Source organism: Globicephala melas, chromosome 5, assembly GCF_963455315.2.
Source record: "Globicephala melas chromosome 5, mGloMel1.2, whole genome shotgun sequence".
Classification (NCBI taxonomy): domain Eukaryota; kingdom Metazoa; phylum Chordata; class Mammalia; order Artiodactyla; family Delphinidae; genus Globicephala; species Globicephala melas.
Window position 1 is genome coordinate 115,337,940 of NC_083318.1, and position 20,696 is coordinate 115,358,635.

Here is a 20,696-nt window from a genome sequence, read left to right on the forward strand (position 1 = left end):
ATTTTATAGCACTCTTCACCTTTTAGCTTAATGTAAACTTACATTTGTAGAGAATTATTTTTACCTCTTTATAGCTTTTGATTTCTTTCCCTTTCTTTTGTAGGTGTCCCTGCTCAAATTCCTGTTTTGTCAGTGACACAGACTCTGACCACTGGACCTGATTCTGCTGTGTCCCAGGCTCATTTAACACCCTCTCCAGTTCCTGTGTCAATACAGGCCGTTAACCAGCCCTTGATGCCTTTGCCTCAGACACTGAGCCTTTACCAAGACCCACTCTATCCTGGGTTTCCTTGTAACGAAAAGGGAGATCGAGCCATTGCACCACCTTATTCACTGTGTCACACTGGGGAGGACCTGCCTAAAGGTGAGCTCCTTCTCCGAATTCAAGTTGATTTTATTTATCAAGTACTGGTACAGGTTCAGTGAGAAATGTAAGTAGAGGACAGAGGTCGTGTTGCTGAATAAGCCAAAGGACTTGCTTGGGGAGGACAGCAGAGGTTCAGCTGTTAGTCACTCATCACTCCTGTTTCAGCTTCTGTTTGATTGGTGTTTTTATATGTTTAGTAATATATAAACTATTATTTATAGCAGCCGCCCCTCCCCTTACTCCCCTGCCCCTGTCATTTTTTCAAAAACAGTCTGGGGCTTCCCTGGTGGCGCAGTGGTTGAGAGTCCGCCTGCCGATGCAGGGGACACGGGTTCGTGCCCCGGTCTGGGAAGATCCCACATGCTGCGGAGCGGCTGGGCCCGTGAGCCATAGCCGCTGAGCCTGTGCGTCCGGAGCCTGTGCTCCGCAACGGGAGAGGCCACAGTAGTGAGAGGCCCGCGTACCGCCAAAAAAACAGTCTGAAACCATTTTGAATTAAATCTTAATAGTGTTACTAACCAGATAACTAAACAGTACTGAGTTTTCACATCAGTGGTTTGGTGTTTGGAACTACTCATATTACTTCATCCATGAAAAAAATGTAGAGGAGAATGAATAGAAAACATAATAGCTGTCATTATAGTACTACCTGCAATAGTATATATTTTTTAAGGAATTCTTTTTAAATTCGTGATTTTTTTTTTTTAAAGTTTAGTTTGCAAATTTCCTATTTGAAAAACTGAAGGAGTAATGTAGTGACTCTCTGTGCTCTTTACTTGGATTTTTGTGGATAATTTTCTTTTATTAGTCAGTGGTTTGATGTTTGTGTCTGTGGGTAACCGGCTAATGTCAAATGAATACCTGAGCTAGTATTATCCTACTAATCTTGTTAATGATTTAGGTTTATGTTGATTTTTACTCTTACCCCCAACTTTTTTATTTCATAACATTTTAAACCCCACAGAGAAGTTGAAAAGGAAATGCAGTGAGCACCTGAGTTTTCTTTGCACAGATTTGGGGCACGGCTGTTAGACTAGATAAAGCATGTTGAATCTGGAATTACCCTGCAGTAACAGAGTCTGGTTTTGGTTATATTACAATTTTTAATATATGTTTTATATCACAGGCTAGAGAAAAACAATTCAAGTAGGCAAAATTGTCCTTAGAACTATATATCCTTTGAGGGTAATGAACAAAAGCTTTTTGTGAATGTATCATTTTAGTGAGTGATGATGTTACTTATTTTCAGATAAGAACATTCTTCGATTCTTCTTCAATCTTGGTGTAAAGGTATTTACATTTTATCATTTTGAAGTTATTTTAAGTTAATACTGTTTTAAATTATTACCATTTGAATAATCTTAACTCTTATCCTATTGGTCAATAACCTGAGGTTTACTAAATCTCATTAATTTAAGAAGTAACATTTTCAGTACCATATAGTTTGTTTTTGGTGGTGATTGCGGCTCCAGTATTTGCTTGCTTTTTCTTTTAATTGGCAGTGGTTTAACCCTGTGAGTATATTCGGGAAACAGCCTAGTGGAAGTGCTCCTGTGAGGAATTAGGTGAAAGGGCTGGGTTTGAAATTCTGCTCCTGCACTTCTTATCTGTATGGCCCTGGGCAAGTCATTGAGGGTGTCTGAGCCTGGCTGTCTTCATTTATGGAACGGGGAGGATGCTCTTCTTCTGTCTGCCTCAGTTGCTTGAAAGGCTGATAGGAGGCCACCCGTGGAAGGTGGAGCTCACTAGCAGAGCAGAGCTCCCTGTGGGAGGTGATCAGCCTGGAGATGGCTTTTCTTAGAAAGGGCTGGAGAACTCTGTTCTCGTCAGTGCGGTGTTGTCTGCTGTCTTGGATTCGTTTCTGTGGCTTCTAGACTGTTAATACATGAAATGAGGTGCCCTACTGTGTGTGGCCTATGGACCAGTTCATAAAAGGAGACTTGATTAATTTCTCCATCTGCTGCATTCATGCGTAGTTTATATTTATCTAGTTAATGTTGGCTGTAGAATTAGCCAGTTGTCTGGTAAATTTTTCTTCGTGTTTTGGTGTTTAGCTGAACCTCTTGCAGGGGAAGGATTTGGAGTACTTATTTTCGGTATTTATCCTTATCTGACTAGAGGTCTGACTTTAATCCTTGCTGTTGGATTGCTCTGGGACCTCCTCTGACTGTGGAGTCCAAATGTTGGGGGTCACCTCCTTCTGTACCAGCGTTTTCATGGTAGAACACGTCTAGACTAGGTAACTAGTTGGCACGGGGTCACACACTGAGTTAGTGGTAGAGCCAGAACATGAATGAATGCAGGTCAAGCTAAACAGCCAGTGGTCGAGAGACCGGAAGTTGGAGGCTCAAGTGCTTGATTGATGGTGGTGGTCTCTGAGATCTGTATCACCCCAGATTACTTCTGTGCAGTTAGATCTAAAGGATGGAGTTAATGATCATGATAATCTGTAGGTGGGTTCATTACTCTGTCTCCTTTCAGACCTCTGTAGCGGGACTTGGAGTTGGTTTCAGGGTAGGAGCAAGGAATGGAGTCTCATAGCCGTGACTCAATTTTGTAATTCCTTTGCATGTTGTGTATCAGAGTGATCTAGTATTTGGACTGCAGTTTATGGTCTTTGCAGGCATGAGAAACTTGACTTGAGCCCACTCTGAACTTCTCCCCGCCCCCCGTATTGTTTATCTTACTGGTTTTCTTTGTCTTTTGTAGGCATATAGTTGCCCTATGTGGGCCCCGCATTCTTACCTGTACCCTCTGCACCAGGCCTACCTGGCAGCCTGCAGGATGTACCCAAAGGTCCCTGTCCCCGTGTACCCTCAAAACCCTTGGTTCCAAGAAGCTCCGTCTGCTCAGAATGAAAGTGACTGTGCCTGTCCGGACGCGCACTTCCCCGTGCAGCCTGAGGCCAGTGTTAACGGTCAGATGCCACAGGCAGAGATTGGACCGCCGACGTTTTCTTCAACCCTGGTTATCCCTCCGTCTCAGGTGTCTGAAAGTCACGGACAGTTGTCTTATCAGGCCGACCTGGAATCTGAAAACTCTGGGCAGCTTCTTCACGCTGAATATGAAGAGTCGCTGAGCGGCAAGAACATGTTCCCGCAGCCATCTTTTGGACCGAACCCATTCTTAGGCCCAGTTCCCATCGCACCTCCTTTCTTTCCTCATGTTTGGTATGGGTACCCTTTTCAGGGATTCATAGAAAATCCAGTAATGAGGCAGAATATTGTTCTGCCCTCTGATGAGAAAGGAGAATTGGATCTGCCCCTGGAAAATCTGGATCTTTCTAAAGAATGTGCTTCAGTTTCAGCAGCAGACGAGTTTCCCGAGGCTGGAGGTGAAGACACCCATCCTCTCCCTGAAGCCAGTGTGAGCGAGCACGGAGGCCAGGTGGAGCAGTCATCCCAGACACCTAAGTCAGAGCTGGCGCTGGCTCCCGTCCCTCCTGTAGCAGAGGGAAAGGCTCGTCTTCCCACTCCGGTCCTAAACAGAGAGAGAGAAGCTGTGCCTGTTGAACCTGAGCCTAAAAGGACCATTCCGAGTCTGAAAGAAAAACCAGAAAAAGTGAAAGACCCTAAGACTGCTGCCGACGTGGTCAGTGGGGCCAGCTCTGTGGACAACAGGGTGCCGAGACCAAAAGAAGAGAGCTCAGAGGATGAAAGCGAGGTGTCTGACATCCTGAGAAGTGGTCGATCCAAGCAGTTCTATAATCAGACTTACGGAGGCAGGAAGTACAAAAGTGATTGGGGCTATTCTGGTAGGGGGGGCTACCCTCATGTGAGAGGGGAGGAGTCCTGGAAAGGGCAGCCAAGCAGGAGCCGAGATGAAGGTTATCAGTACCATCGGAATGCCAGAGGACGGCCCTACAGGGGGGATAGGAGGAGGTCAGGGCTGGGAGACGGCCATCGCGGACAGCACACTTGATGGTGTTGCTGCGGCATTTTAGAGCAGAAGCCCTTTCTTAGGTGGAATGTTTCTGAAGTCTCTGAAAAAAATAACATTAAAATAAAAACCCAAATTGGAACTCTCTCCTCCCCTCCCCCTTTACCCTCACTCATTCTGGACAAGAGATTTTGGATATGCGTTTAAGGGGGCAGGTGAATTCCTGGTGTTGCCATTTTTCTTCGTTCAAAATCTGTCTATTTATCGGGTGACTGCCCCCATAAAAAGTAAGAAATAAGTTTGTTAAAGTATTTTTTATAAACAGCTTAATATAAAACATTATAGATTTAGTGTTTGATTTTTTTCCTTATATAAGTTTAATTTTCAAATGTTGGAAACGTGTGCTTTATAGTGTTTACTAAAGTGACAAAATACATCATTTGACACACTATAGATTCCAAAACATAACATTGCACCAAATAGAAATGTATATTTTATTATGCAATGCCTTAGTCATAAACTGGGCTCAAACAATTCTTAGCCTAAAACACTGTTGTCTTTTGAAATGCTTCCAACCCAAAGGCCTTTCATCTCAATATCTGTCAAACTTGAATAATGTCTTCTCTTTAATATTACACATAAGGCAGCCTATTAACCTGTGTCTTAGAAATGTTGTATATAGTTCTTTTAATATTCATAGGGTATATTTTTGAATTTTGGTGAGTATTTGTTGAACTTGAGATTGCATACAAGAATAGATGTTTAAGAAATAATAGGAAATCTAATGAAATGGCTGTTTCCACCAAGAATTCTTAGCACTGGTGTAAATATCATGGTGCCTACTCGAAAGAAATGTAGATGCTATGCATTTTGAAAATAATCTGCATCTGTTAAAACTGCAGAAGTTTTTTAATGCCACTTTAACACTAATGCACTGACAGATTTAAATATTTTGTGAGAAGAAATGTTAAAAATTTTTAGCTTGACAGGTTTCTATAGAGTTACTGTGTTTCATTTTTCCCTTTGCACCACACTCAGTTATGTGTACCACTTTACATTTGCATGTTCAATTTGTCACGGCTGGAACTATTGTACAAAAAAGGATGATTGTGACTTTGAGTTCTTCTAGAGGATGCTGCTAGACAGTGGATTTGTTTGCATTTAATAGCTTGTCACCCCTTCGGTAACATGTCTCTGATTCTGCTTCCTTCCAGTCTCTTGCAGTATTCACTAGACTTTCCCTTTGCATGTTGCACTCTTTTCCCATTTGGAGATTTGATTCTCTGAATTAACACAGTATTCATTCATCTGTGTTACTATGTAAAAATAACTGTAGCTTATATTTCTTATTTGTACATACCAATGTGAAGTTCTACCCTTTTTTATGTTCTGCTTTGATCAGGAAGTTTTGAGTGCTATGCAAATAATGTAGTAATTTCTCTTTGCATGCCATGTGTAATATACCTAGCCAAAAGTAGATTTTTTTTTTTTAAAGCAATTACTTTAAAAGCAAATACAATTCACTTGAATTTGACAAACTGAAGCAGATGAGTTTTCTGGGTTCTCTGATAACCTACGGGAATGTTTGGATGCCAGCTAGGCTCAGTGAATCTCCACTGTACTGTAATAATGGTTATTTACCTCTGTGTTGTTTTAATTACCTAATGTCTTTGTAACTGCTGATTTGAGTAGTGATTAGTGTGTAGATGTTTTGTAACATAGGATTTTAGAGAGCACTTTGAAAGATAACATTTTATTATGATGGTGCTAGGTAAAAATTTGTAAAGACTGGGATGGTTGTGTGGAAAAGAAAAAAATTCTTGAGAGAACCTGTTGAAAGGAATTTCTGTTGTCACCTTCTAAGCTAGAACAACTGGGGAAGGTACTGCTTAAGCAATTTTTTTCTTAGTTAACATCAGCAGTTGTTACGGAATGAGAAGATGAGAGGGTCCTCCACTTTCAGCTCATGCTTGTATATGTAGGATTAGCTTACCTGATAATTTTAATGAAAATTACATTAGATATAATGACCAGATTTTAAAGTTCAATGTAAGTTTGATCTCAGGAGTCCAAAAGAAATCGCTATTTCCTGTCTCCTTTGTTTTATTGACTGGGATTTGATCGTCCCAGTTTCTTCTCGAAATGTTTAAAAATTGGATAGGAAAGAATACTGTTTATTTCTTCATTGTCGCTCTGTCTTACCTCAGTTGAGTAACAGAATACTCTGTAGTTCCTGAAGGAAATGCCGATTTGCTTCCTGTTTCCCGTACTTACCTCCAGGACATGATGGAAACAGTGCTGAAAGAGAACTTTAGCAGTTGGTACTTTACTCAGTGACCTCTGGAATAAGAATAAAAGAACTGACTTTGGATTATTAGTTTTAAAATTATCTGTCTTTACGTGAAGGTCAGTTTTGTTTTTTTTCCTTTAGGCTTGTTATCAATATGTTAGTCCAGGGGTTTTGCCTTATGCTGAGGTCACACTAGGGCCAAGCAAGCTTTTGTCCTCCTTCGTTTTAACTGAGTCGTATGGTATGTTGACATGAGATAAAATGTTTCAGAGAAAAGCAAAAGCTTAGAAGTGAGAATCATTTGTATTTTGAGTTGGAAATTATGGAACTTACTCTATTATGATACACATTTTGAAGAACAAATGTTTAGAATGACCAAAGCTCACCTGTTCATTTTAGTTGCTTTTGCTAAACTTGATTCCAGCCCCTTTCCTTTTAGCATTGTGTATATTTCTCTTCATTTCCTCTCAGATAAATCTTCAATTCTTGCTCCACATACCTGTTGGTGGCAGGATGCTAGCATCTGTGTGGTCCTCATCCTGTTTCCTGGTAACCTGTATGTTCATTTTCATGGCTGACCTAAGCTCAGACCCTGCCTTGGCCTGGCAGGAGTAGGTTTTCCCTACTGATACTTTATCGTATTTGATGCAGACTGTATATATTCTTGCAGTGTGTTTCCTTTGTGACTCAAGGTTGAATAATGCCTGTGAACTGCAAACTTGCTTATGATTGACTTGGTGCAATAAAGTTCCTTTCTAACCATTTCTGGTTTAGAAAACATTCAGCCATCCTAGAAACTAGCAATATTTATTTATGCCTCATTTATTTTACCTTAGTCTTTCACTTATGGGTACTAAGCAAGGTCCATTTTAGTGTAGCTGAAGAGACTACATATTTGCATATTTGGCTACACTATTTCTGTTTACTGTATTTTGCTTCCTATTTAATGTCTAAATGCTATTGTGTTGTTTCCAATCTTAATGGCTCAGTTCCAGTGTATCAATTTCAAAGAACTAAGGTTTTGCTACTAGTGGCAGCCACTTACTCTCCCACTAATTGGGATTTCCCACTAATTTAGGTTTTTTCCTCCCCTGAAATACAAATTTTAGAAAAATCCTACAAGAGGGATGGGTGCATGTCTTAACGCTGGGAAACAGCGACTTTGGGGTTGAATTTACTTGAATGGATTAAAAATTGCATTGTTACAGAGCTAGAAAAAAATTTATGTATGAAAAATGATAATAGCCTTACACTGAGTACAAATAATACTTAAAGCATGTGAAGATGTGATCATTTGTGATGTTACTTGTAAAAAAAAAGTATATATACATCTTTTGAAGTGTTGAAAGGAAAATAGTACTTTATATTCTTTATCATATCACTTTTTGTAAGTGTTGAATATATTCCTGTTTATTTTTCTATGTTCTGTTTTGTAGCCTTAAGAAGTGTTTCAAACATATCTGAATGTATAAAATAAGAGTAAATGCCCTACATGGTGTGATGCTGCATTATATATAAAACTGTGTGCATATATTAAATTTTGTCCCTTGATTCTGCTTGTGATTCTTTGGCTCTAGGGCTTTAACTGGGTAATATAGCATATAAACGTTAAGAGGAGTTTAAATAAACTCCTAAAATTAAGAGTTGTTTGCCATGGTTTTTACCCAGTCAGAAAATCTAGTGTGTGTGCAATTAAACACCACCCGGGGTTTATCATCTGTGAGGTAAGTGCTGTTCTTTTCCCTACGGTACATGTATAATAAAACGGGGGTCACGCAACTAGTAAGTGGTAGAATTTGAATTTGAACCTAGCTGAGTGGTTTGAGAGCTAGTCCTGTCATTTTTCTCAGCAGTCAATAAATGAAATGGGGATGTGTAGAATAAGAATAATTTATAAATGACTCCGTTTTTTTAAGTTAAATAAAACACTGAAAGTTTTATTTGAAAACGGAGGTAGCACGTATACTTAAATACTTTGAAAATCCAAGTTTCTTAAGGCTATATTTCTTCGTTAAATCAAGTCGCCTAAGAATATTGCTAGTCAATACTCATTTAACCTACTCTGGACTTTCTCCGAGTGGCTTTCTCAGGAAGCAGAGCCTGAAACAAAGGCTTCATTCAGCACAGGGTTTGAGAGACAGGTGACTTAGGTGCCGGGGCAGCAAGCTGGGAAGGGGTATCCCAAGTCCTATAGGCCAGTTTGGGGCTGCCTGAGAAGGTGAGTGAACTATCACAGAACCTTGGAGGGATCAGAGGGAGAAAGGAAGGAGGAAAAGGGGGAAGCATTTCTCTGTTAGCTGTGTTGAGTGCCAGCACCTCTTCCCACGGAGTTGATAGGGAAGAAAGCAAGCAAGATGTCTGCTGATGCTGGCTGAAGCCCTTGCAGAACTGGCCACTCGATGTGGATGGATAAGGTGAGACCGGCTGAGCAGTGGGCCACAAGAAGTGTCCCATGCCGGGTTTCTTTAAAAGTTTTCAGAGAAAAGCAGAATGGTCTGCTTTTCATTTTGAGTATATTTGTTTTACTTTCACTTGTTGACTCAAGTGCAGGTCTAGGGAATGATATGAGGATGTAAATAAACTGCAAAAGAGAAAGTAAACACAACTTCCCTTCACGGACCACAATTTATAAGCTTTTCCAAAAGTGAATCATGCACTCCTCAGAATAGTGAAGCTACAGTTGTTGGTATGAACATCAAGAGTTTTCTAGATCCTCCGAGTTCAAAAAATTCTGTAAGCTAGTTTCATTTTTAAAAAATAAATTTATTTATCTTTGGCTACGTTGGGTGTTGGTTGCTGTGCGCAGGCTTTCTCTAGTTTGCGGTGAGCAGGGTCTACTCTGCGTTGCGGTGCACGGGCTTCTCATTGCGGTGGCGGCCCTTGTGGAGCACGGGCTCTAGGAGTGCAGGCTCAGTAGTTGTGGCGCATGGGCTTATTAGTTGCTCCGCAGCACGTGGGATCTTCCTGGACCAGGGCTCCAATCCGTGTTCCCTGCATTGGCAGGTGGATTCTTAACTACTGTGCCACCAGGCAAGTCCACTAGTTTCTTTTAAATGAAAACCTTGGTTTTGGATTAAACGCCTTTGGGTAGAGTAAGAAACAAAGTAATGCTATGCCTATCTAGGGATGTGCCTGTTACTGTGTAACTTAGTTCCTTGCAATTTTCTATGATATGTTCAGAAATCAGGAGCCAAAAATGGAGACCAGAAACCAGAGGGCACAGACACGAAGCGACACTAATGCTCTGCTCCACGAGAAGGGACAGATGGTCATGGTTGCCAGTCTCATTAGCTGAAAACTTGTAGATACAGGAGACAGACTTGGGCACATGCAGGGTTGGGAGCTGGAACTATCCACTACAATCTGCCTGTATTACCCTTTCCTCTCACTAAGCTCTTCAGTGCGCATGCTGACTTGTCTCTGACCTGTGTTCTGGTTCACATGATTTTACCATTTTTGTCATTACAGGTGCTCCTTTCCCTGGGAGCTGCCTCCTTCATGTAGCTCCCACCCAGAACTATTTCTCTTCTGAACCACGTGGTGCTCACAATACACCAGGCACTGGGGTTGAGGGCTTGACATATGTGTATCTAAATGAATGAGTGAAATTACAGAACCAACTAAGTATCCATTCTTTCTACAGAAACAAAGAACCTCTATGTAGACTCATTCCTTCGATACAGTAGGCAAACAAATGCCAGACACCAAACTGCACATTGAATCTGTAAGCAAGAGAGAAAGCACTGGACGACTTCAAGATGCTATGGTGTAAAATCAGGTTAACTTAAATTAATTACATACATACACTTTTTGTAAAGACTGCTGCACACTAGGTTGACTATAAACAATTTATATGTACAAAATTTAAATTCAAAAGGTAATGGCTGTATAATATATGTCTCCTTTATTCGCTGTTCTTAACCATCAAGTTATCCTTCCCAAAAGCATTAACTTTCTTGAGTATCCTTTTGTGTATTTTAGTATTTTGTATATTTTCATATAAACAGTGGTGTATTATAATAAATTATGTTGCACCATGCTTTTTTGCTTAGAGATTTTTTCTAATCAGGATATACTGAGCAGTTTCATTCTTTTCAAAAGCTAACATCTGCATTCATGTATTTGAGTTGGTAACAGATTTTATAAAAAAAAACCTTTTCCTTGTGTTAACAATTTTAAGTCCTTTTCTACTGCTATACAAAATTTTAAGTAACATGTAAATCTGTTTTAAAATTTTCATTTACATGCAAAATAATACAATTGATACATATTTTATCAGCAGTAAGTAGAAAGAACTGTGCTCTTATAATACAAATATTTTAAGGACATAATACAGAATCAGTAAATAAAAACAGCGTTTGTCTTATTTTATTCGATACATTTGAAATAATGATTCACAAATTTAACCTATCTTTAAAAATAGGCAATACTTATTTTAGTATAATCCCATTTATGTACAAAACAAACCCTTTACATATTCACAGTTAAGTGCACAGAAAAAAGCATGAAAGGATATATATTATTAAACATAAACACTGGTAACATTTGGGAGGGTAAAATAAAGGGAAATCATAACTCTATTCCATGTATTTCTGTAATATTTGAAAATTTCACAACAGACATGTATTTATGGATTACTCAGATAAAGCAGTATTTTTAAAAGGCCTAATGGGGCTTAGTTAAACCATACTTTCTATCCACTGTTTGCATATTAATTAAAGCTTCTATTGTTTCAAGAAGCTCTAAAAGTTTGTTCAATAATTTCTAATTTTCCTAAACTCTTTTCCTCACTTGTAGTATAAGTTAGTTCCAGCTCAGCGCATTAGGCAGAAGTATAATTGAAAGTGGTTTTACACTACAGGTATCCCACTGTTCAAGAAATTTGGATAAGTCTTTAGAACTCCAGCTACACACCATCCAAAACTAAGAAAAAAAAGTCAAATAGATAATATCCTTTATATCCAAACCTGGAAATGAATATATTTGGTACCAAGGGATACTCTGTATTGCTATCTGGGGACCGCGTTGCGTTAATGTTGCCTTTAGGTTAAGTGGCTCACAGTCCTTGGCTGCCCATCAGAAATCTCTGGAAGTTTAAAAATACACAGATGCTTAGGGACCAACTCTAAAGATTTTGAACCTGTACTGTATTTTTAAAGGAAACAAATATTCTTTAAAATGCTTTTTCCAAAATCTTGATCAGTGATTACATAAAGGTATGTTTATAGAATGACATTACCTTGAGAATAATTACAGAATATAGAATCTTATGAAATGCTACATCTAATTCAGAGTAAAGTTAGGATTTATTATTTTGGGGGGGGGGTGTTGAAATGATTTTTTTTGCTAAAGATATTCAAAAGCACCAAAAACATTGTCAACAATGCTTAAGTCGGTAATAGTCTTTTCCCAGCAGTGGTGTTCTGTGGCAGATAATCTTCCTTTGAAAGTCTAAACACATTGACAATTTAATGCAAAGACTGAAAACAAATATATATATAATCCTGATGTTTATTTATCAAATTTCATCAGTGGCATCATCGACCGTCTTTTAAAATAAGGGCAGTTTCATTATAGTGGCATACCTGGCAAACCATGTAAGTACAGAAACCTTTTTCAAGATTTTTAAAAGGGGGCAACACTGCTCAGCATTTGGTACCTGTACACCTACTGAATATCTTCCCATACATCATGAAAACTTGGAGGTAATTTGTATAGCCTGAAATGTCTTCATTTTAGAATGTTACGCACAAAAAGGGCCTTATCATCAAGAACAGAAAAGTGGCATTTGCCGTATTCAGACTACAATTTAAAACACAACTGGCTTTATGTTACAGTAAGTAAATTATACTTCAATCTCCAGAGCATGTGGGACATAAAACCTGATCTAAGTTTTATATGACAAAAATCCCAGTAAATGTTTCTTTTAATAAATGGCTTATCGATATTCTCAGATTCACTCTAATCATCCAAGAAAAAGTAGTTTCCACTCTTCTTTTGTTCTACATCCTAAAAAATAAAATAGAGAAGCAATAAAAATCAACACCATTCTCCTATATGTAAGGGTAGGGTAGACTTTCACCTGCAGAATTACTTAGCAGTGTTTCTAAGTGTCTATACAACCTCCTCTGCACTCACTGGCTGCTTCTGGATATGCCTGGTTCCACTACTTAAAGGCAAGGTTACTATCTCTGCTACCCATCCCTACTGCCTGGACAACCTTCCTGCTGCACACCTCACACTAAATTCCATTACATAAAATACTTAAACATATAAAATTTTGTTATATAAAATACTGTTTCCAGAAAAACTATTAAATTCCATTTTCATCATTTTAACTTTAAGCTTCTGGTAAAAAGGTAACACTGTCAGTTTGAGAACTGCCTATTACACAAAAAGTATATAAAAATAATTTTTCCCAGCACAGTTTACAGACTGGCCAGTAATGATCCAACTACCTACTTGCCTAGCTGCTTGCTCCCTTATTAGGACTGAGGTATGTCTGTCTAGGATGAGTGGATATACAGAAAATGATAAGTGTACCTGGGGACTGATCTAAGTCTCTACCCAAGAAAACTACAACACAAAGTGTTTGTAATGCTTCAGAAGAAATTCTTATGAAAATTAAGCTGTGCATAGTAAGTGTTCTAACATTTAGTTCCTCTCTTCTGCTTAATATGCTTTTCAAAACTGAGAAAACTCTTCAAATTTAATTTAAAACTTGCCATTTCATTATCCTGGCCAGAGAGTAAACATTTATAAACAAAATATACAGTGAAGGCTAAAGGCACCCAGATATTATGTTAGATGCTTAAGAATACATGATGTGCACCATGTCTCTGCCTTCTAAGAGGACACATTTTAGTAGCGAAGCTAGAGGAGTACAAATATGAAAGGACAGTATGTGTAACATACTTCTAAAGCTTCTAAGTATTAAGGACAATGGCTAGAGGGCCATGAAATGTAAGCAGCATTTTAAAGAAGCACTGCAGGGATACCAGAAACACAGAAATGCTTTTTTAGCATTCATTTTTCTTTTTTTGAGAGATGAAGAAATGACTTGTCTTCTAAAAAACACACATTTCACAGACTGTATCAAGTGTAGGGTGCAAAATTATTTTACATACTACAAAGAAAAAACAACCACTGACAAAATGTTTTTTCATTGTTTAGGATTTAATGCTCATTGAAGAAGTCTGTTTAGACTCTTAAAATATGCATTTTAATCATGTGTTGCTCTTCTGCGTGCACAAAAATAAAATGTGTAAGAAATATTGATTAAGGTATTTGTAAAAACTTGTTTCAAGTGTAATCTCTTTGAAGACATTAAATGGCAAACTCAACAGAAGCAGTACAACAGTGGGTGCAACTCAAACAGACAATGCAGCAATGGCAGCTACATCACAACTGCTGCCTGTCAGACTGAAGTATGTCATCAGATACTAAAATGTGAAAAACATGAATCTTAGAATTAATGAAATGACTTAAGATTTTAATGACACAACCTTCAATTTAAAACATGCTTTTCAGTTATTTACACTAAGAAGTTATCTGTGATTTAAGGTAATTTTTCTACATACCTTAATTGAATTGAGTTTGTTTATTCTTGGCCTATAGTTGTTTGGATCTCTTCTGAATGTAATTTCAAGCTGAGACAAAAATTTATTCATGCCAGCCAAAAGTGTTTGAGGACTAGGGGAAAAATAAAATCTATCAGTTGTGATTGAATTTTACCCCCCCAGTTTAATTACTTTTTTAGGATGAAGAGTATTACGAATCACTGTTCCCTCTAATTCCCCAATCATAAGTCATCTGGATAACAGTACAGTCACAGTACATTATAAAGTCTATATTCAGAAATGTCTTTGCTTGGACTATGTAGTTTGTTTGGCTATATTTTTATGCAAAACAAACACAGTTTAAAGTGCTTCTGATCTGGAAAGAAAGTCAGCGAGAAGTACTGCTTTAGAAAAATAATTTAAGAATTTCAAATCTAAGATATTTAGGGGAGAAGAGAATTTAACAGAAAAGGTAATATTTATGTTAGAAATTAGGCACAAAGCAATATGTACAACATAATGGTGTTTAGTAGTAACACCTTTTAAAATTTCTATACTTTATTCATCTTTTCTCACCCAAACTAGTTCTTAAATCATGTTAAGTCATATCATACATGTGGAATTTTAAGCATTTTGTAAATACAAAGGGAGGATCACTATTTGAGTAGCTTTATATAGTCTAAAAAATTTCCCTAACTCTCAAAGAAGTTATGTTATTTTCAGTAATTGATACATAAATTTTAAATAGAAAAAAAAAAAAGAATTCTAAGAAGTTTAGTACTTCTATTCCTTGGATGAATTATTCAAATAGCAAATCCATTCCTCCCTAAACCAGCAAACATCATGTTGGTATCACATGAACTTGCTGTTTTTACAGGTCAAATGGCTGAATATCAGGAATTTCATACAGTTCAACCTAATAAGGTTTCAGCACTAAAAGTGTAAAAAATTTCTCATAAAAAAAATTTCCCATAAACTAGTGTGAAAGTTCTTTATATTACAAGTACTCTCAATCAAGCCAATAAGGAAAAATGAGAGAAAAAGGGGACGGAGGAGGTAAAATCATTCATTTTTAACTCTGCTGTACATTAATACCAGATATCTGGGGTGTAGTGAGCTTTACCACTAGCGGTGTAAATGGGGCAAATCATGCATCCAAATAATGAAACAGACAAAACTGAACCTGAAAGAAAAGGTGAGGGGCCCAAAGCTCCACATACTTATTCCCCTGGGTCAGGAGTTTACCATAGTCTAAAAAACGCTATTCTATCCAGGGCCATCCAGTACCGAATATGAATAATCTTGGGAGTTACAAAATCATTTCTAGAATTTCTGGTTCTCTCTTTCCTTATTAAAAATGAAAACAGTATGACTAATGTCTATATGTTGACTGGAAATTTTAAAATAATTTTCTGGGGAGATTCAAGATGGCAGAGAGTAGGTGGACGTGGAGTTGATCTCTCTCCACGGATGCATCAGGAATACATCCATAGATGCAACAATTCTCACAGAACACCAGCCAAAAACTAGCAGAAGACCTTGGACACCGGAAAGGAGTATAAAGATCCCTGCATAACCGGGTAGGATGGAAAAAAAGAAGGGAGAAGGAGAAGAGGAAGCCGGATGGGACTGCATCCTGGGGCGGGGGAACTGAAGCAGAGGAGAGATTCCCGAATTTGGGGAAACCTCTATGACGGGGAAATTGATTGGGACAGAAGGGAAGCATCTGAGGCTGCTGGAAGAGGGTGAAGCTGCTGATCCGTAGCAGACAGGACAGAGTAAGAAATACACACATGGCCCATACAGTGGCCCTACGTGACCCAGACTGGGACGTGTGTTCACAGGTGTGCAAGGGGGCTGGGAGCTGGTGTGTGGGGACTGGAAAACAGGCCCAGAGCAAGAAGTGCTGTTGGCTGTGGGAAGACGGACCGAGGGGACAGGAGGGAAGAAATCCGCAGCAGGGAATGCCTATGGAGGAAGACTGCACTGCCATGGAAGCAGGGCACTACTGCTGAGTCCCACGCAGGGCCATTATTGTAACCTCTCTCTCCCCACATATCGCTGCCTGCCAACGACAATAAAAGAAGCCCGCTCAGGGCTGGCTCTTGTGTGCTGGCTGTGAGACATAAAAAAGCCCCCTCAGAGCTGGCCCTCATGTGCCTGCTGCCAGGTGTCGGAAAAACCCTGGCCAGGGCTGGCTCTCAGGTGCCTTACGCTGGGCGCCGGAAAAGGCCCTCACGAGGGCCATATCTCTTGAACCCATGGCCACCGGCTCCCCTGTGCATTTGGTGCCACTGGGGCTCCCGTGATCCAAGCAGTCATACCACCTCTGCACCCGGTCCTCACAGGGCCAGACCCAAGAGCTCCAAGGCAGCCTCAGGACCAGACTCCTGCGGGCAGACCACACGCAGAGGTGGGGATAAAACCAAAGCTGAACCCCAGGGACGGGGCAACTAAGGAAGAGGATGGAAAATCTTTCCACTGGCAGCACAAGCTGCAGATTAAATCCCCACGATCAGCTAGGAAGACCCTGCGTCTATGGAATATCTGAGTAGACCGATGAGTGTTCCCACAAATGAAAACAGTCCAGCTTTGGCAACTGTGGACTTTGGGGGCAGCACACGCAGGAACTGGGCCACATCAGAGCTGGAGGGGTCCCCAGGCCCACAGAAGGTCCAGAGACCAGCCCAGAGACAGAGGAGGGGTTCCTGGGGAGGTGGAGGGGGGCTGTGGCTCACGGTGTGTGCAAGGACCCTGACAGCAGAGACCCCAGGGAAACAATTATTACTATTAATTTTATTATGTTTTGATTCATTCTGTTGTTGGTTCTAGCTTCTTATTTTGTTTTTGGCTTGCTTTACTTTCTTTTTTTGTTTTGTTGTTTTAGATTTTTATTTAGTCTTTTGGGATCTCTGTGTTTTATAACATATTTTTATCTTTTTTTGGTATATATTTATATTTTTACTTTGCTTTTCTGTTGTTCTGTGTTCTTGTCCCGAATTTTTTTTCTTCAATATATATGTTTAATATTTCCATTTCTTCTTTGCTTTTCTGTTGTCCTATGTTTTTCCCTTTTTATTTTACTATTTTCTAAATCATTTTTATAGGTTTGTTCGGTTTCCTTGCTTTATTATTCAGTGGGCACACTGCTTTCCTTTTGTTTTTAGGTTATGTGTTTTTGTTAGTATTAATCCTAATTGTTTGATTTCATTTTTAAATTCTTCTATTTGTCTGGTTTTTCTCTTGCTTTTTTTGTTTTATTTGGCTGTTTTGGTTTCTTTCACATGTGTGTGTGTTTCCATGTTTCTGGTTTTTTTTGTTTGATTTTGTTTTTACCATTTCTCCAGGGTTTCGTTTGTCTTTTTCTTTTTTAATACGTTTTCTATTTTGTCTTTTTTATATTTCTGTTTCTACACTGATTTTCTGTTGTCTTCTTTCCCCTTTTTCTTTGTTTTTTTAATATCATTTTTGTCAGTTTGTTTTGTTTCTTTGCTTCATTCTTCAGTTGGCACTCTGTTTTGGGTTTTTGTCAACTTTCTTCTTAATTGTTGATTTCATTCTTGGCTTCTTTTGTTTGTTTGGTTGTTCTCTTCCTATTTGATTTACTTGGCTCTGTTTTGTTTCTTTTGTGTGTGTGCATGTTTCCTTGTTTCTGTTTCTGTTTGATTATACTTTTTACCATGTCTGGGGTTTTGCTAGTCTTTTTTTTTTTTAAATCCCCTTTATTGCCAGGATGACTGACTTGTGGGGTCTTGGTCCCTTGAACAAAAGTCGGGTCTGAGGCTGGAGTGAGAGCAACGAGTCCAGGATGCTGGACCACTACAAAATTCCCAGCCCCAGGGAAGATTAATCTCTGAGAGCTCTCACAGAGGCCTCTATCTGAATCCAAGACCCGGCTTCACCCAACTGCCAGCAGCTCCCAGTACTGGACGCCTCACAACAAACAAGACAGGAACGCAAACCCACCCATCAGCACACAGATTACCTAAACTCATACTAAGCTCACAAACACCCCAAAACATACCACCTGACACGGCCCTACTCATCAGAGGGAAAAGACTCAGCTTCACCCACCAGAACGCAGGCACCAGTCCCTCCCATCAGGAAGCCTACACAAGACACTGGACCAACCACACCACTGGGCAGAGAACAGAAGCAAGAGGAACTACGACCCTGCAGCCGAGGGAAAGGAGACCTCAAATAGTGTAAATTAGACAAAATGAGAAGACACAGAAGTATCTTACAGGCAAAGGAGCCATCTAAAAACCCACAAGACCAAACAAATGAAAAGGAAATAGGCAAACTACCTAAAAAAGAATTCAGAGTAATGACAGTAAAGATGATCCAAACTGCTGGACACCGAAACAAGAAACATTTAAAAAGGACCTAGAAGAACTAAGGAGCAAACAAACAGTAATGAACAACACAATAACTGAAATTAAAAACACTCTAGAAGGAATCAATAGCAGAATAACTGAGGCAGAAGAATAGATAAGTGACCTGGAAGACAAAATGGTGGAAGTAACTGCCGAGGAGCAGAGTAAAGAAAAAGAATGAAAGGAAGACAATCTCAGAGACCTCTAGGACAACACTAAATGCACCAACATCCGAGTTATAGGGGTCCCAGAAGAAGAAAAGAAAAAGGGTCTGAGAAAATATTCTAAGAGATTGTAGTTGAAAACTTCCCTAACATGGGAAAGGAAATAGTTACCCAAGTCCAGGAAGCACAGAGTCCCATAGAGGATAAACCCAAGGAGAAACACACCAAGACACATATTGATCAAACTAACAAAAATTAAATTCAAAGAAAAAATATTAAAAGCAGCTAGGGTAAAACAAAAAATTACATACAAAGGAATCCCCATAAGGTTGTGAGGTGATTTTTCAGCAGAAACTCTACAGGCCAGAAGGGAGTGGTAGGATATACTTAAAGTGATGAAACAGTAAAACCTACAACCAAGATTATTCTACCCAGCAAGGATCTTATTCAGATTCAACAGAGAAGTCAAAAGCTTTACAGACAAGCAAAAGTTAAAAGAATTCAGCACCACGAAACCAGCTTTGCAGCAAATGCTAAAGAAACTTTTCTAAGCAAGAAATAAAAAAGAAGAAAAAGACCCACAAAAAAAACCCCGAACAATTAAGAAAATGGTAATAGGAACATACATATCGATAATAACCTTGAATGTAAATGGATTAAATGCCCCAACTAAATGACACAGCCTGGCTGAATGGATACAAAACAAGACCCATATATGCTGTCTACAAGAGACCCACTTCAGACCTAGGGACACATACTGACTGAAAGAGAAGGGATGGAAAAAGATATTACATACAAATGGAAATCAAAAGAAAGCTGGAGTAGCAATACACGTATCAGTTAAAATAGACATTAAAATAAAGACTGTTGGGGCTTCCCTGGTGGCGCAGTGGTTGAGAGTCCGCCTGCCGATGCAGGGGACACGGGTTCATGCCCCGGTCCAGGAAGATCCCACATGCCATGGAGCGACTGGGCCCGTGAGCCATGGCCGCTGAGCCTGCGCGTCCGGAGCCTGTGCTCCACCACGGGAGAGGCCACAACAGTGACAGGCCTGCTTACCGCAAAAAAAATTAAAAATAAAAAATAAGAAAATAAATAAAGACTGTTACAACAGATAGGGAGGGACACCACATAATGATCAAAGGATCAATCCTAGAAGAAGATATAACAGTTATAAATGTTTATGCACCCAACATAGGAACACCTCAATACATAAGGCAAATGCTAACAGTCATGCAAGGAGAAATTGACAGTAACACAATAATAGTAAGGGACTTTAACACCCCACTTATACCAACGGACAGATCATCCAAACAAAAATAAATGAGGAAACATGAGCTTCAAACGACACATTAGACCAGATGAACATAACTGAAATTTATAGGTCATTCCATCCAAAAACAAAGGAATACACTTTCTTCTCAAGTGCACACGGAATGTTCTGCAGGATAGACCACATCTTGGGTCACAAATCAAGCCTTGGTAAATTTAAGAAAACTGAAATCGTATGAAGCATCTTTTCTGACCACAATGCTAGGAGACTAGATATCAATTACAGGGGAAAAAACTGTAAAAAATACAAACACATGGAGGCTAAACAATACGCTAGTAAACAACCAAGAGATCACTGAAGAAATCAAAGAGGAAATCAAAAAATAGCTAGAAACAAATGACAATGAAGCACGATGACCCAAAACCTATGGGATGGAGCAAAAGCAGTTCTAAGAGGGAAGTTTATAGCAATACAATCCTACCTCAAGAAACAAGAAAAATATCAAATAAACAACCTACCCTTACACCTAAAGCAATTAGAGAAAGAAGAACAAAAAAACCCAAAATTAGCAGAAGTAAAGAAATCATCAAGATCAGATCAGAAATAAATGAAAAAGAAATGAAGGAAACAACAGCAAAGAGCAATAAAACTAAAAGCTGGTTCGTTGAGAAGATAAACTGATAAACCATTAGCCAGACTCATCAGGAAAAAAAGGGAGTAGACTCAAGTCAACAGAATTAGAAGTGAAAAAGGAGAAGTAACAACTGACACCACAGAAATACAAAGGA

The 20,696-nt window shown here is 39.1% G+C and overlaps 2 protein-coding genes across 2 annotated transcripts in view; one reads left to right on the forward strand and one right to left on the reverse strand.

Annotated features, from left to right (window-relative positions):
• OTUD4 (OTU deubiquitinase 4) overlaps window positions 1-8,087 on the forward strand; it is a 41,656-nt gene extending 33,569 nt beyond the window's left edge. Inside the window, exons 19-21 of the mRNA XM_030878135.2 lie at window positions 104-364; window positions 1,617-1,657; window positions 3,077-8,087. Of these exons, the coding sequence (XP_030733995.1) occupies window positions 104-364; window positions 1,617-1,657; window positions 3,077-4,288 (1,514 nt within the window). The 3' untranslated portion in view covers window positions 4,289-8,087. The remainder of the gene's footprint in view (window positions 1-103; window positions 365-1,616; window positions 1,658-3,076) is intronic.
• A 1,074-nt stretch (window positions 8,088-9,161) lies between these two features.
• Window positions 9,162-20,696, reverse strand: part of ABCE1 (ATP binding cassette subfamily E member 1) — a 38,069-nt gene continuing 26,534 nt past the window's right edge. Inside the window, exons 17-18 of the mRNA XM_030878128.3 lie at window positions 14,117-14,228; window positions 9,162-12,545 (exon numbers count right to left, since the gene is read on the reverse strand). Of these exons, the coding sequence (XP_030733988.1) occupies window positions 12,498-12,545; window positions 14,117-14,228 (160 nt within the window). The 3' untranslated portion in view covers window positions 9,162-12,497. The remainder of the gene's footprint in view (window positions 12,546-14,116; window positions 14,229-20,696) is intronic.